Genomic DNA, 15742 nt, shown 5'->3' on the forward strand with positions numbered 1-15742 from the left:
ATTTAAAAAAAAACAACACACTTTTATTAAGTCTCTCCATAGCAAGGAATTCTACACCAGAGAGCAAGGATTAACACAGTCCATGCCATGCTCTGAACTGTGGATATAATTAGGTACCACATCCATTATTACGCTACAGACGTCATCATGTGTTACCAGCATCTGTTGACAGATCTCATACCCAGCATATCACTGACATGGCAAGTGTGGAAAAGGTAGCCCACAATAGAAACAATGGCATTTTATCCTTGTCCTGTTCCAACAGTTTGTCTCATAGGACATAAATAGAGGCTACTGGTCTGGCTGTGCTGAGCTCACAGTTCAATATTATTTTACTGACTTGAGTAGGTTCTATACCAAAAGTAGAAATAGCACATCTCCTGGATCTGTTCTGATCTGTGTCCTAAGGTAGTATCTTGCTCTGTTTTGTTTTTCCGCCTCACTTTTGTCCCAATGCTCAACCTATCTAAAGGAAAAAAAAAAAAAAAGAATTCTCACTAAACTTCTTAGCATTATTTTGAACTGGGATCAGAAACTATGTCTTTTTCAATAATATAATTCAAGGGCTAAATAATTATAAAAACATATTCACACAGGAATCCCAAACCTTAAAAAAAAAATCACAATGTCATTCTAGTCAAAGACATGGTGAATACAGTGAAAATATTAAACATGGCAGAACACATGTGAATGTGGCCTTTGCAAACTGACATGCACTCTACCCTGCTATCGTATCAACAGAAACCACTGTGATCAGAGTATTACTTTAAAAATTGATGGGTAGACTACCTATTTCCTTATCTATTCTACCATTCTTCAAAAGAAAAAAAAAAAAGGAAGTAATCTTTGGAACAAAAACCTAGGAGAATTTTTTTCAATCCATTAAGAAGGCAGTGATCAAAATTTTGGGAGAAATATAAAAACATTCAGTACTAAAAATTAAAGTCAATTTGTAACTTCTTGTTGATTGACAGCACATGAATTAGTCCAGATGACACATTCACAATCCTCAAGCCACGTGTTTCCTGCACCATAAGTCACTTAAAACATGGTAGAAGTTTGGAAATTTTCTTTTTCTTTGTAAGACTAATTTCTACTTACCACTCCCATTCTCTAGTTTCTAAGAAAGTTGGGGTGGTGAAAATCTTAGGAAATAAAGGTGGAGAAAGAAATGTAGCTAAATTAAAGCTTTAAAATAATAATAGTAAATGGCATGTTTAAGGAAGAGGATAGACAATGAAAGAAAAAAGTGATTTAAAAAAAAAAGTGCTTGGCTATTTGGCAATGACCAAACTGAGGGACTTCTCTCCTTCCAGCTAACACCATCTGTTGAGAGAAAAGTATGGGGCATATGTGTTTTCCTGTCAATCACTTATCCACCATGTCCTATTGCATAATCACCCACAGTGGTGGCTATACAGAATTTCCCATACACACAGGTAGTCAACAGATGTTATCCATTAAAAAGAAAGCCCTTAGAAGGGAAATTCACTGTGTCCCATTCCCAGAAAAATGGGGAGGGGAGGAGAGTAGGCATTTTGCTTTTGCCATGACCCTGTCATCAAAAGATTGGGTTAGCAGGTCTGTGTTGGCATGCCTGACCCTACCAGGCTCTGTGCCCAGTCAAGCAGGAGGCGAGCAGGGGCCTCTGGGTGAGCATTCCCTACTTGTTCTAGCCAAGAGGATCAAGAAACCTTGAAATAGTGGAATGTTCCATTGGGCCCCCCAGAGAGAGCCAACCAAAATGGGTAGGGAGCTTTTAGAGCTGGCTGACTCCCTTGTCCCCGTGTGCTTACCTCAAAGAACCATAAACAGAGAGTGAAATAACTATGACTTTATCGGTGAATGTCTAGTGCTCATACAGCCTCCCTCTGTAAAGAGCCAAAACATTCACAAATGATTTTTAGTTCTTTGGGGAAGGCCAGTGAAAATCGGAATGAAGCTGATGTTCAATTGACTTTTTACTTTGGGAGAGAAGAGCTAGGCAGGAAAAGGACACAAGTCTACTCCCTCTGTGGTCAAGGTCACAGAATCAAGGGGTCAGGAGCAGATCTGAGACTCTCAGATTCTGGCCTAAGGCAGGTTAACAGTTTTACATAGCACTGTTCTTCCTTTAACATTTTTCGTTTTGTTAACTCTTCTGTCACTTACACACGCGCGCACATGCACACCTGCACGCGCACACCTGCACGCGCACACCCCGCTGCAAGCCTGTTTCTGGACGGTTCTCCTTTCTTTCCCTGAGCTACCGGGACACGGGAAAACAAGACACCTTGGTCAAGTGCCCTATCGATGTCTACCAGGTTGGCGACGCCCACGGGCCAGGGCCCCGCGGGACAATGGGACACACAGACGCGCGGGCCAAGCCCGCAGCCGGCGGGCACGAGCCCCTGCTGACCTTCCTCTGCTGCTTCTCCCAAGCCGGGTCCAGGAGAAGGTCGCGGTCCCATTCCTCCTCCTGGATCATGTACTCGTCATCGTCGTAGACGTAGTTGTACTGCACGCCGGGCTCTATCTGGTTCATGGCGCTCGGGTGTCAGGGGCTGCGGCGGGGCGCGCGGGACTCGAACGCACGGACGGACGGACGGACGGACGGACGGAGCGCGCGGAGACGCGGCGGGCCGGCGGGAGCTGGAGCTCAGCAGGGGTGCGGGCGGGCAGGCGCGGAGTGACCTTTGCGCGGCTCCTCTCGGGCTGCGAGCCTAGGCGCTGGGTCGCGGGGGAAGCACCAGCTCGGGTGGCGAGCGCCTGGCGCGGTGCTTAATACCCGCGCGCATCGTCACGTGGCCCCCGGCCGCGCCCCCACCCCGCCCCGCCCCGCCCGGGCCCCCGCCCGCGCCCACCCCCGCGGCTCGGAGCACGTGCGGAGGGCCCGGGGCTCCCGGAGGCTCCCAGCTCCCTCCTCCTCCTGCTGCTGCTGCTGCTGCTGCTGCCCCAAACCTTCCTCCAAGGCGTGCGAGCCGCTGGCGCTAGTCCTTGCCAACCGCCCACCCAGCTCCCTTCTGGCTCACGGCGCGACTTGACTTGTGGACGCTGAGTCGGTTACCGGGGAGGGTGGGTAGGTGTGCCACATGCGGGAGAGGGACAACTGTGGCCTGGGTTCCTGGGCACATCCAAGTTTTTCATACAGTGTGCATAATCACATTTTCCATATTCTCTCTCTCTCTCTCTCTCTCTCTCTCTTACACACACACACACACACACACACACACACACACACCCTTTAAATGTAAAGTTTAAAAGCTACAAAATCTCCTTTTCTTCCTCTTCTCCCTGTCCTCACCTGGGGAAATCAAGATAAGGTACTTGGACCAACCATATTCAAATGTCAGAATTCAAACCACAGGCAGGAAGTGTCAGCTCTCACCTGCCAGTCATAAATTTAAAAGAACTGACAATGGAGGACAAGTATCTTGCTTCATGTTACATTTTCATCTTTCCCTGATGTGCTGCACATAAGCCTTTTCATCCCAATGGTGCTGGCTAGCTGTTCTATGCCAGCTGTACCCCCAAGGAAGCAAGACAAGGTCCCTGGGCACTTTGGGTAAGATGACATGGAGCACAAGGCACCAGACTTACCATCCTGCCTGAAACAAGTAAAATCTTGGAGGCAAATATATGAAATAAAGATTTTTCAAGACATTGGTCATCAAGCAAAGAAGCCGATGAGCCATGAAAGCAGGCAACAACATGAACACCGTGATTGCCCCAGCTTATTGTTTGAAGAGCCTTTCCAAGATGCAGCACAATAAAGAAGAACCCAGGGCCTCCCTGGTGGTGCAAGGGGTTAAAACACAACCTATGAAGCTAGCCACAGCCACTGCAGCATGAGTTCGCTCCCCGGCCAGGGAGCTACCCACATGGTGCAGCAGACCTCTCCTGTCTCGCCCGCTGCTCCCCTCAGCAGTGTATTTCTGTCAATCTGCCTGTTTTGCTCCCCATCTGTCTCTGGTGAATCCTCTCACCCCCCACGCCTCTGGCCTGTACCTCAGTATGCATAAATAAATAAATCTTTAAAAAAAAAACAACAATAAAGAGGAACCCAGGCATAGATCACTGACCTCCCTGTACTTGGAGTTCAAACAGATTGAGGTGATTTGAATTTGCAAGGTCAATTATAGAAGAGAAGAGAGCTGCAAAGAGAAACAACTCTGGAGATTTGCAGAGGGCACCCCTTTAGTCTGATCAGTGAAGAAAAAAACCTAAAGCCAAGCAAAGAAACATCAAAAGGGATTAGAAGGAATGACAATTGAAACTCATGAAAAGCTAGAAAGAGCTTCTATCTCCCATCGGCCAGAATGGAAAACATCATCATTCACAAAGCATCCGATATAGTCTATAGGAGTGGGGGAAATTAGCCCTATACTAAACAATGTAGTGGTTTTGCCTGACAAAACTCAAAAAATACCTATGGGAATGCAAAAACATTCAACACTCAACTAGATAAAATTAGTAATTTTTGGCATTATTCTTCGGACAGAGTAACAGAGAAGAGAGGGGTCACACACAAAGAGAACTCTGGAGATCTCCAGAATCCTACCTAGTTTCCTTGAGAGGAAACTACTCAAGTCCAAGGAAAGAGTCATCTGAAAAGATTACAGGAGGGGCCTCCCTGGTGGCACAAGGGGTTAAGCACCACACCGTGTGGCAGTCCGCAGCCTCTGCAGCAGGAGTTCAATCCCTGGCCAGGCAGCGAGCAACCCACATGGTGCAGCAGACCTCTCCTCTCTCGCCTGCTGCTCCCCTCAGCAGTGTGCTTCGGTCAGTCTGCCTGTTCTGTTCCCCACTCTGTCTCTGGTGGGTCCTCTCACCCCTGCGCCCCGTGTCTCTGGCCTGTGCCCCAGCTCTTGTATGCATAAATAAAAATAAATCTTTAAAAAAAGAAAAAAGAATACAGGAAACAGGGCATTCACCCAGGACCAAGTGGGTGTCTTCAGCCAGCAGGACTGCAAAAAGTCACAATTCATAGAGCATTTGGCACAAGACTTAGGAAGATCTTGTCTCAATATAGGGACTTACTCATTCCTAAGCTAGAAGTAGTAATTATTTCTAGACTAATAGTAGTATGGAATTAATAATTCCTGGATTAGGCCTAGAATTGGGGCTGCTATATCTAAGCTGACATAACAAATTATAAAATCATAATAAAATCATAAAAGCAAGACCCGAAAGGATAAAACTATTTCTGAGTAACTTGTTTTCATGTTGTTTCCAAGTGACTTAACTATAACACAGTAGAAAACTCAAGATTCATAGGAATACAAAAAATATCTAGCACCAGACAAGGTAAAACTATATGGCACCCAATCAAGATTCCCATGTATACAAAGAAGCAGGAAAACGCAATCCATCATAACAAGAATGGCAATCCAGAAAAACTGACCCAGGACTGACACAGATCTTAGAATTAGTAGACAACAAATGGTTAGTACAACTGTATTCCATATGTTCTAATAGTTAAATAGAAACACAAAAGATATTTTTAAAAAATTAAAAAGACCCAAATAAAATTTGTAGAGCAGACAGTAGTATCTAAGATGCAGAATACACTGGATTGGATTAAGGGCAGGTTAAACATTGCAAAAGAAAAAGATTAGTGAATTTGAAAGTATAAAAATAGAAACTATCCAAAATGAAATACAGGGGGCTTCTCTGGTGGCACAAGGGTTTAAGTCTCAGCACTATGAAGCTATCAGCAGTCACTGCAGCAGGCATTCAATCCCCAGCCAGGGAACTAACCCACATGGTGCAGCAGACCTCTCCTGTCTTGCACGCTGCTCCCCTCAACAGTGTATTTCAGTACATCTGCCTGTTCTGCTTCCCACTCTGTCTCTCATCCCTCCTGCCCCTGCGCCTCTGGCCTGTACCCCAGTTCTAGTATGCATAAATAAAAAAAATCTTTTAAAAAATGAAGATGAAAAGAAAAAGTTATCTGAAAGAATAGAAAAGAGCTTCAGTGATTTTGTTGTAGAGGTTATCCACATTCTCACAGGTATGCCAAAATTGTGGGGCTCTTCTAGCTTTTGTATAGATCACATATCAGGGTTGTAATTTTAATGAACAATCTTAACAGATGACTTATTGTCTACCTTTCAACCAAAAGCAGTCTTGTTTCTTTTTGTTATAAAAGTCATGAATCCCAGGTTCTCCTATAATGAAAACTAATGTTGGGCCTCCCCGGTGGCGCAGCGGTTGAGCGCTCGGTTGCGAAGCTGCCTGCAGCCTCTGCAGCGCCGGTTCAATCCCCGGCTGCTCCCCGGCCACCAGAGGAGGGTCCCACATGGTGCGCAGACCTCTCCTGCCACCCGCTGCTCCCCTCAGCAGTGTACTTCAGTCCTTCTGCCTGCTCTGCTCCCCACTCTGGCTCTGGTGAATTCTCTCACCCTCTTGCGCTTCTGACTGTACCCAGTGCATGTATAAACAAAACAAACAAACAAATATAATAAATAAATAAATAAAAACATGCCTCTATAAAAAAAAAAAAAAAAAAAAAAAAAGAAAACTAATGTGTGTGTAGCTTCCATTACGGACTCTTTACACCAGATAATAAAAAAGGAAGGAACACTTTTGATTGAATCTAGATCTGAAAAGTCCTCAACAATATATTAACAAAATAAACTCAGCAATGCGTAAAAGTAATTTAAGAAGTTGGCAAATCATTATATTCCACTAAAGATTTATATCCAAAATCTCTCTCTTAAAAAGTTCTTATGCAATACTAAGAAAACAGGCAACTCAATAAAATGTGGACAAAAGGTTTGAACAGATAATTCATCAGAGAGGATATACTAATGGCTAATAGGACATGAAAAGATCCTCATCATTAGTCATTAGGAAAAAGTAAATTAATCTGAACTTTAAAAATCTTTGATTGGTGAGCCTTCCTGGTGGCACAAGGGGTTAAGCACCATACTATGAAGCAATCCACAGCCTCTGCAGCATGAGTTTGATTCCCTGGCTGGCCAGGGAGCAACCCACATGGCGCAGTAGACCACTCCTATCTCACCCGCTGCTCCCCTCAGCAGTGTATTTCAGTCATTCTGCCTGTTCGTTCCCCACTCTGTCTCTGATGAATTGTCTCACCCTCCTGCACTTCTAGCATGTACCCAAGCTCTTGTGTGCATAAATAAATAAATCTTAAAAAAAAAATCTTTGATTGGGCCTCCCCTGGTGGTGCAGGCGGTTAAGAGCAGCACTGTGAAGCGGTCTGCAGCCTCTGCAATGTGGGTTTGATCCCGGCCAGCCAGTGAGGGTCCCACATGGCACAGCAGACTCTCCTGTCTCACCCACTGCTCCCCTCAGCAATGTATTTTGTCAGTCTGCGTGTTCTGTTCCCCATTCTGTCTCTAGTGAATCCTCTCACCCTCCTGCGTGTCTGGCCAATACCCCAGCTCTTGTATAAATAAATAAATAAATAAACAAATCTTTTTAAAAAATAAAAAATTAAAAAATAAAAATCTTTGATTCAAAAATCTTTTGCTCTCTGTGATTTAGGAATGAAAAGCAAGTTGCAAAAGTGATTTCTTTTGTGGAAGAAAATTATATGTCTCTAATATGTTTGCATTTAAAGGAAAACACTCCCACCTGTTCATTTCAGTGAACCATGGAGAATGGGTAGGAAGAGGAAGACGGGGAATTTTAACTGTTTATTTCATACAACTTGGTACTATTTGTTTTGTACAGTGAGTACATGTTACATCTATAATAAATGATAGCCTTTATTATTACAGCTGTGTTCTCACCAGCTCAGAGAACACTGAATCACCAAGAACTTAACATCACATTTATTAATCCAGTTTACTTTGCATTTGATTTTTTGTCCGCCTACAGTTGGCTTCTATTGAACTTGCCATCAAGATACGTGGGTCTTTTTCACAGAACCAGAAAGCAGTGTGGGTAAAATAATGAGATAAAATACAATCCAATTATTGTTACTTATTGTTAAGAACAGGCTTAAAACAACAAGAAAGAAATCCTTGGCATTTTCAGTACTCATTCTTGCTTTGATTCACATTCTCTTTCCTATTGATGGTGCTTACAGTGTTGCTACAAGGTTCAGAGTCCTTTAAACAAGTGAAAAAGGACAGGTGGGAGTAAGCAGATGAGGTTATTCAATAGTGCTTGGGGTTATTTCAGCTTGTTTATTTTGTTTTACAAATGTACATTTATAAATATAATACTTTCCCTATCTTTACAAATCTTGTGAATCCTTTCAGAATTTTTCCACACATATTCACATATATATAGGATTTTTTAAATTAAAAGCATTAAACTATACAAACTATTATATATAACTTTTTTAATGGAACACTGCATTGTGGATATCTTTATGCATTACTGCATGGAGATAATTCTTCCCAAAGGCAGCTTTGTCTCAATAATGTCAAGTTAATTTCTGGGAAGTAGGGAAGAAGTTAAAAACAGGAATAAAGAAGGGAAGCATGTTTGTCCTGAAATTTCAAGGCTATTGGAAGCCTCTATGCTCAAAAATTATACCCTGAATATTCCAGTAACTGAAGAGTCATTTAGATTAATAGATAATTCATTGCAGATGTAGATGTTGTTTCTGCTTGTTACCTTCACATCACAACCCAACAAGAACCTCAGCAGCAGTAGCCCTTTGAGGTCCCCTCTCCACCCAGGTCAGAGTCTCTATGTCCTTAGCTCCTCCATGCCCCAGCTTTTTACTCCTTCTCTTAGCTCCTGCCCCAGTCCTTTGCTCTTGTTCAAGCAATGCTTTGGGCTCTCTCCCTTCCATCTGACTCTGCTTCTCCTGTTGTCCATTTTGGCAAGCTTGACTCTCCAGTGAAGAACCGTCTCCCTTCCAGCTTTGTCCTTCAAGTTCCACTACAGCCAGGCGAGTCCCAGGAGAGCACTGTCTCACACCTCTGGGGGGCAGGGGATTTGGACATGTGTTTGCCTATTCACAGGCACCCATTTGTGCCAATTATTTTATTATTATTTTATTCAGGCAATGTCTTAGATGGGCTTGGTGAATTTGAATTTAGATTCTAGGTAGTGAAATTTAATTTGCACTCTGGGAAAATGGAAACACTTGGGTAGGTGGGATGTAGGATGTTCGATGATAAAAGAACACAGCACTGGAAGAGAAGGAGGAAGTGAGAGAGGTAGGCGAAGTCTTTTATGTTCTTGGTAATTTTGACTGGAACTGGAGTAGTAGCTGGAATAAGTCCTTAAAAACTTCTTTAATGCCATTGTCATCTTTGTGATTCCTTAGGGTGTCGAGGCCTGAAATTTGGATGTCAGTATGGAATTAGTACCGTTTACCACATGGGAAGGACATGCTCTTTGCCAAGCATGTGCTATTTGCATCGCCAATGTTAGTCCCCTTTGTCCTCAGAATCTAGAACAGTATCAGCATATAATAGGCTATTAAAAAGGTGATTGTCAAATGAATGAGCAAATTGGTTCACAATTATTAAATGCTACAGTCAGAATTCAAACATCGATAAGTCTGATTTCATACTTCTTAGACACTACACAATATTATTTCTCTCAAAGTCAGTAATCTTGATCTATCTCATTTGAGCTAATTGATTCTGATCCAGGCTAATCAAATATCCTCTGATTCAATTCTTGAATTTAGTCTGGTGATTCTCCCTAAGAGTGCATAAGGAAACCCAAGGCAAAAGAACTTGCCAAACACATGCTTGCAGGATGTAGATTCAATTCATGTTCTTGAATGACCCACTGCTCTGGGCCACTCCAATCTAGGAATACTCCCATGTAACAAGAGGGGAGTTTCTAGAATTTTCTCTATATCATCTCTGACTCATTGAAACAATTTGGACAAAGCAGATGAGAAAAAGGTCACTTATTTATTCAACAAATATTTTTGAGCATGTTCTAAACACCATGACCAATGTAGGCACTGATGAGACCAAAAGGAAAATAAATTGTTCTCACTTTCAGGGCTCTCAAAGATGAAAAGAGAACCACACAAATGAAGGCGACTATAGTACAATAATGCTGTAATAGAAGCAGGTGCAATGCATGGGTGTATAGGAATATAGGAGTCAGGTATGATCTCCTGTAAGACAAGGCCGATTTTTAAGAGGAGGATGAATTTGAACTGAGTGTGAAAGATGAGCAGGAGTTCTCTAGGTACATCAGTTGGGGTCAGTTTTGGGAAGAAAGAAATACAAAGGCATGGAGGTTTGAATGGGAGAGCCAAACATGAGGTGACTGAGTGGGGCATAGCAGAAATGAGACTAGATTCTTGGGCACATGGGCTGGTGCAGACCCTGAGAAAGGACCTTCAATATCACCCTGCATGGTAGAGATTTGTATTGTAAGTCATGAAGATCTACTGGAAAATTTACTCAGGGCTTGGTAATTGGATTGTCATGTTAGAAAGATCATTCCAGCAGCAAAGAAAGAATAAGAAGGGAGGTAGGACAATGACAAGAGACATGGAGTTGAGAGACATTTGGAAAGTAGATGTTTTAATTGATTTGATAGAATCAGAGGAAGACAGAGAAGAATCTAGGCTACCTGTTAGCTCCTGACTTGGTTGATGGTGGATATACCATTCCCTGAAATAGCAGAGGAAAAGCAGTGCTTGTGAGGGGTCTGGAGAATGGATGGGAAACAGGGTGAATTCAATTTGGGGCAAGTTTAGCAGTCAGGGCCAACTTGTCATCTGGAGCACGGGAGACACTGGGAAGGAGAGATTTAGGAAGCATCAACTCCGACATAGGTGAGATTGCTCATTGCAAATTTACTGCTCAATATGTTTTGGCAGCTGAGGTCTTATGCACAAGACACAGGCTGTTGGTAAGACAAACTTGCATTAGTGAAGATGTGGAATACTTGTCGTTCATTTGAATTTAATAGGGCTATATGAATCTACTGAGTACACCAAAAGGCTAGTTATTTCTCTTTGGCAGAAAGCCTGAAAATTTTCTGTTCTATTTTAGTCTTCTTTTTCTTTATTTTGTATGTGGTGTTGAGTAATAGACTTAGTCTTCTGAATGTTTGTACAAATATGCTTGCTTTCTGGAACATTATGAAATCACTAGGAATCTTTTTTTCTTTTATCAAAAATAAATCCTCAAATATATCTTTTGAAGACCAGTTACACTATGAGTGTCTCTTCCCCAATCCCTCATAATAGATCGGAGAGTCTAAGCAAAACAAGAAGTCAGGTAGTAGAACAAGACCACATCTGAAAGGCTATTAAACCTCCTAGATTTGGCAATATAAAGGTCAAGGATGATGAGTTTTCAGAGGATGATGAGTTTTTGTGAACTCTTAGTCATAGAAAGTATGCCAAGTTCCAAGTTCCCCCTGTAATTTAGTTCTTAAGGCAACTCAGCTGAAAATAAGTGCTGTGAACAAAAGAGGAATAGAGTTTTCTCTCTTGACAGAGTATGAGAACCAGGGGACTCTCTTCTAACAGTGGAGAGGGTACACTGACACTAGAAAGTTTATGTTAAACACCACTTTTTGGTTAGTTGCCTTTGCTCTAAAGTTAGACATCAGAGAAGGTGTCCATTTCTTCTCCTTCTACTCTTTGGAGATTCAACTTTTAAAAAGCATTGAAGATAGTAGAATCATTGTGATCAATGATTTATTTTTCTCTCCAAAGATCCATTTTTATTTATTTATGCATACAAGGACTGGGATGTAGGCCAGAGACATGGCGGGGGTGGGGGGAGTGACAGGATTCACCAGAGACAGAGTGGGGAGCAGAACAGGCAGGTGTACTGAAATACACTGCTGAGGGGAGCAGCAGGCGAGACAGGAGAGGTCTGCTGTTACATGTGGATAGCTCCCTGGCAGGGGATCAAACTCATGCCACAGTGGCTGGCACTGATAGCGACAACCTGATAGCGCTGAGACTCTAACCCCTACGTCACCAGGAAGGCCCTAGCCCTCTTATTTTCTAGATAAAGATACTAAGGCTGAGAGATTAAGGAATCTGCCCCAGCTTTTATCATCCCTGGTGTCTGAAGAGGCAACATGTGTTGGCAAGAAAGAAGTGGTATTCAGGCCAGTTTGCCCCAGGTTCTAGTCCTGTTGTTTATGTGACCTCAGGCAGCTTTCCTTACCTCTCTAAGCAAGATGCCCATATATGAAAAACTTGTAAAATCTCTACTGTCACCTCAAGTTTTCGGATCCCTCAAGAGTTCTTTCAGTTTGTTGGTTGGTTTTAAATTTGTATTTTAATTGCACTTAGTTTTAAAATTTTGTTTCCTTATTTTATTTTATTTATTTTTAAAGATTTATTTATTTATTTATTTATTTATACAAGCACTGGGTACAGTCAGAAGCGCAGAAAGGTGAGAGAATTCACCAGAGCCAGAGCGGGGAGCAGAGCAGGCAGAAGGACTGAAGTACATTGCTGAGGGTAGCAGCAGGCGGCAGGAGAGGTCTGCGTGCCATGTGGGACCCTCTTCGGGTGGCCAGGGAGCAGCCGGGGATCTAGCCAGCGCTGCAGAGGCTGTGGGCAGCTTCGCAACCCAGCACTCAACCGCTGAGCCACCAGGGGGGCCCTGTTTCCTTATTTTAATTGCATTTGCTTGCCCTGCTGTGTTATCATCCTGGTTTGTCAGGGGCCACTGCCACACTCACATGGCCACCAAAGTCCCTTGTGGGTCAGGCCCACATGTGCAGAATGGCCAAAGTTGCTTTGCGTTGCTTTGTTTTAAGATCTGAGCCAACAGTATATGCTACCTAGTATATATATTACACCCCTCAGTAAGTTCTTGTTTGTTTGCAAAATATGCTGAACACCTGTTACTTAAAGAGCAGTTTGTCTGCACACCCTCAGCCATACCTGGGGACTTACAGAGAGTCTTGGACCTACCCTTAGAATAGATCTCACAAATCAGAATTTGCATGTTGACAAGATCCACTCCTGACTTGTATGCACATTAAAGTTTGAGAAACACACTCTCATATAATATAGACCATAAATAATTATATTAACCTGTTCATGTGTTTAAACTTAAAAATTCATATCAATTGAAGACATCTATGAACTTGTGATTTACACTAGAGATCAAATTCACATCTCACATTACCAGAACTTGAGAATTTAGATTCAAGGTACAACACGATCAGTTTTGACTTTCCCAGCTTTAATATGTGAACAATATGGGGCCTCCCTGGTGGTGCAAGAGGTTGAGACAAAACCTATGAAGCTATCCGCAGCCACTACAGCATAAGTTCAATTCCCCAACCAGCCAGGGAGTTGACTGACATGGCACAGCAGACCTCTCCTGACTCGCCCGCTGCTCCCCTCAGCAGTGTATTTCAGTCAATCTGCCTGTTATGCTCCCCACTCTGTCTCTGGTGAATCCTCTCACCCCCCCCCCCGCACCTCTGACCTATACCCCACTTCTTGTATGCATGGATAAATAAATCTTTAATAAAAAAAAATAAAATGTGAACAATGCCTTGCATACTTTGGAGCATTATGAAGAGCAAATGAAATAATATATGCAAAGGAAATTAGTAAATATTTAATGTCATAAAGAAACAATCTTTAAGAAGGGGGTAATTCTAGCCCTATTGATAACAGAACAAACTAAACTACCTTTGAGAAATTAATAACATAGATTTTGTTTCTAGAGAAAGGAAATTACCTGCATACTGAGGTTAATGAAATAATGTGAAGGCCTTTTCTTATTGTCTCAGCTGGGAAATGTCAGAACTTTTTAAATGTTTGATGGGGATTAAAAGTTCAATTAAAAAATCAATTAAAAGACTGGATAAAATATTATTTTTAATTGTCTTTGTAAATGTATTGATGAGCTGGTTGTAAAGATATCCAGAATGCAAGATTAAGTGAAAGTTAAAGCTAAGAGAAGTAATACAATCATTTCAAGCCAAATCTCATCCTAAGGACTATTTCTAAGGAAGAGAGAGAGAAAGAGAGGGAGAGAGAGAGAGAGAGAGAGAGAGATAAAGAGAAAGAAAGTGAGAGGATGAGAGAGGAAACAGAGAGAGAAAAGGGGAGGGAAAAGCATGAGAGGGGAGGGAAGCAGAGAGGAAGAAAGGAGAGGGGAGAGGAGATGAGGAGAAGGAAAAGGAGGAAAAGGAGGAAAAGATGGAGAAGAGAAGAGGGTTTTCATGGGCGTGTAGGGTACAAAACATGAAAGTCAAAAACTAGGGAATATACAAAACAGAATAAAATCTAATGCAAGATTCTTTCTTTAAAAAGTCAAACCTAGGAGTGGAATTGCTGGATCATATGGCAGCTCCTTCTTTAGCTCCTTCTTTACATCATAAAAAATGATGCAAAAAATATATAAAATTAAAAAATAAATAAATAAAGTCAAAATTTAAAAAAAAAGTCAAAACCTCCAAACTCAATGAGAATGTTTGTTAGGGGACAGAAAACAAACAGGTAGTAAAAGGCAAAAAACATTTTTCCCTAAAAATTTGTAAGTGTAAGCTGGCCTTCACATAGACTGGATGGCAACCCACAAATCATGCTTCCAAAACCTCAAATCAAGAATTTAAAATAATCACAGAAGACGGAGTGAGCTTGAATACTTGGCTACTGTAAATAATGCTACAATAAACATTGGGGAGTAGACATCATTTAGAGATAGTGACTTTATTTCCTTTGGATATATACCAAGAAGAGGAATAGCTGGATCACATAGTAGTTCTTGTTTAAATTTTTTGAGGAATCTCCATGTTATTTTACATAATGACTACATCACTTTACATTCCCACCAATAGTTGCACAAGGATTCCCCTTTCTCCATGTCCTCATCATCACTTGTTTTTTTTTTTTTATTTAAAGACTTATTTATGCATACAAGAGCTGGGGTACAGGCCAGAGGTGGGGGTGGGGAGACAGAGACAGAGACAGAGTGAGGAGCAGATCAGACAGAATTACTAAAATACACTGCTGAGGGGAGTAATGGGGGAGACAGGAGAGGTCTGCTGCCTGCAGTGGGTTAGCTCTGAGGCCAGGAATCCAACTCAGCAGGCAGTGACTGAGGATAGATTGTTCAGTGCTGAGACTTTAACCCCTGCACCACCAGGGAGGCCCTAAAGGTACTTTCAACTGCAAGAACAGTAATGGAAAAATTCAAGAAGTTGCTTAAATAATAAAGAAAATGTGTATCCCTTGTAACAAGAACTCCAAACTTTCAAGATTCATTAATCTACTATAAGCTTATATAGCTTTTAAAAATCAATAACATTTTTCAGCAGTTTTAAGTTTACAGAAAATTCGAGTTGAAAGTGCAGAGTTCTCTTTCACCTGCTGCCCCAACAGTTTCCCCTGTTAGTAACATTTTGCATTTGGTATCCTACATTTGTTGCAATCGATGCACCAACAGGAACATGTTAGTATTATCTAAAGTTCACACTTTATATTAGGGTTCACTCTTGGTGTTGTACATTTTGTGGGTTTTCACAAATGTGCAATGAAAGAAAGCCACCATTACAGTATCATAGTGAGAAGTTTCACGGCCCTAGAAATACCCTATACTCCACATACTCATCCCTCCTTTGCCCCCAATCCCTGTCAATCACAGATCTTTTTATTGTCTCAATAGCTTTGCCTTTTCCAGAATTTCATATAGTCAGTCACACAATGTACACACTATGAAGTCTTTTCAGAAGACTTTTCAGCTTCTTTCACCTAATAAAAAACATTTCAAGTTCCTTCCTGTCCTTTTGTGGCCTAATAGCTCATTTCTTTTTTTTAAATCATAGAATAATATAATATTCCATTGTCTGCACATGCAATATG

General features: G+C 41.9%; 1 protein-coding gene across 2 annotated transcripts in view; it reads right to left on the reverse strand.

Annotated features, from left to right (window-relative positions):
• The window catches only part of ACTN2 (actinin alpha 2), a 71751-nt gene extending 69217 nt beyond the window's left edge, over window positions 1-2534 (reverse strand). For both annotated transcript variants that reach the window (XM_037510374.2, XM_037510375.1), the window contains exon 1: window positions 2399-2534. In XM_037510374.2, the coding sequence (XP_037366271.1) occupies window positions 2399-2524 (126 nt within the window). In that variant the 5' untranslated portion in view covers window positions 2525-2534. The remainder of the gene's footprint in view (window positions 1-2398) is intronic.
• Between the last annotated feature and the right edge of the window lie 13208 nt (window positions 2535-15742).

Source organism: Talpa occidentalis, unplaced genomic scaffold (genome assembly GCF_014898055.3).
Source record: "Talpa occidentalis isolate TD23 unplaced genomic scaffold, MPIMG_talOcc4v2.1 talOcc4.14, whole genome shotgun sequence".
Classification (NCBI taxonomy): Eukaryota; Metazoa; Chordata; class Mammalia; order Eulipotyphla; family Talpidae; genus Talpa; species Talpa occidentalis.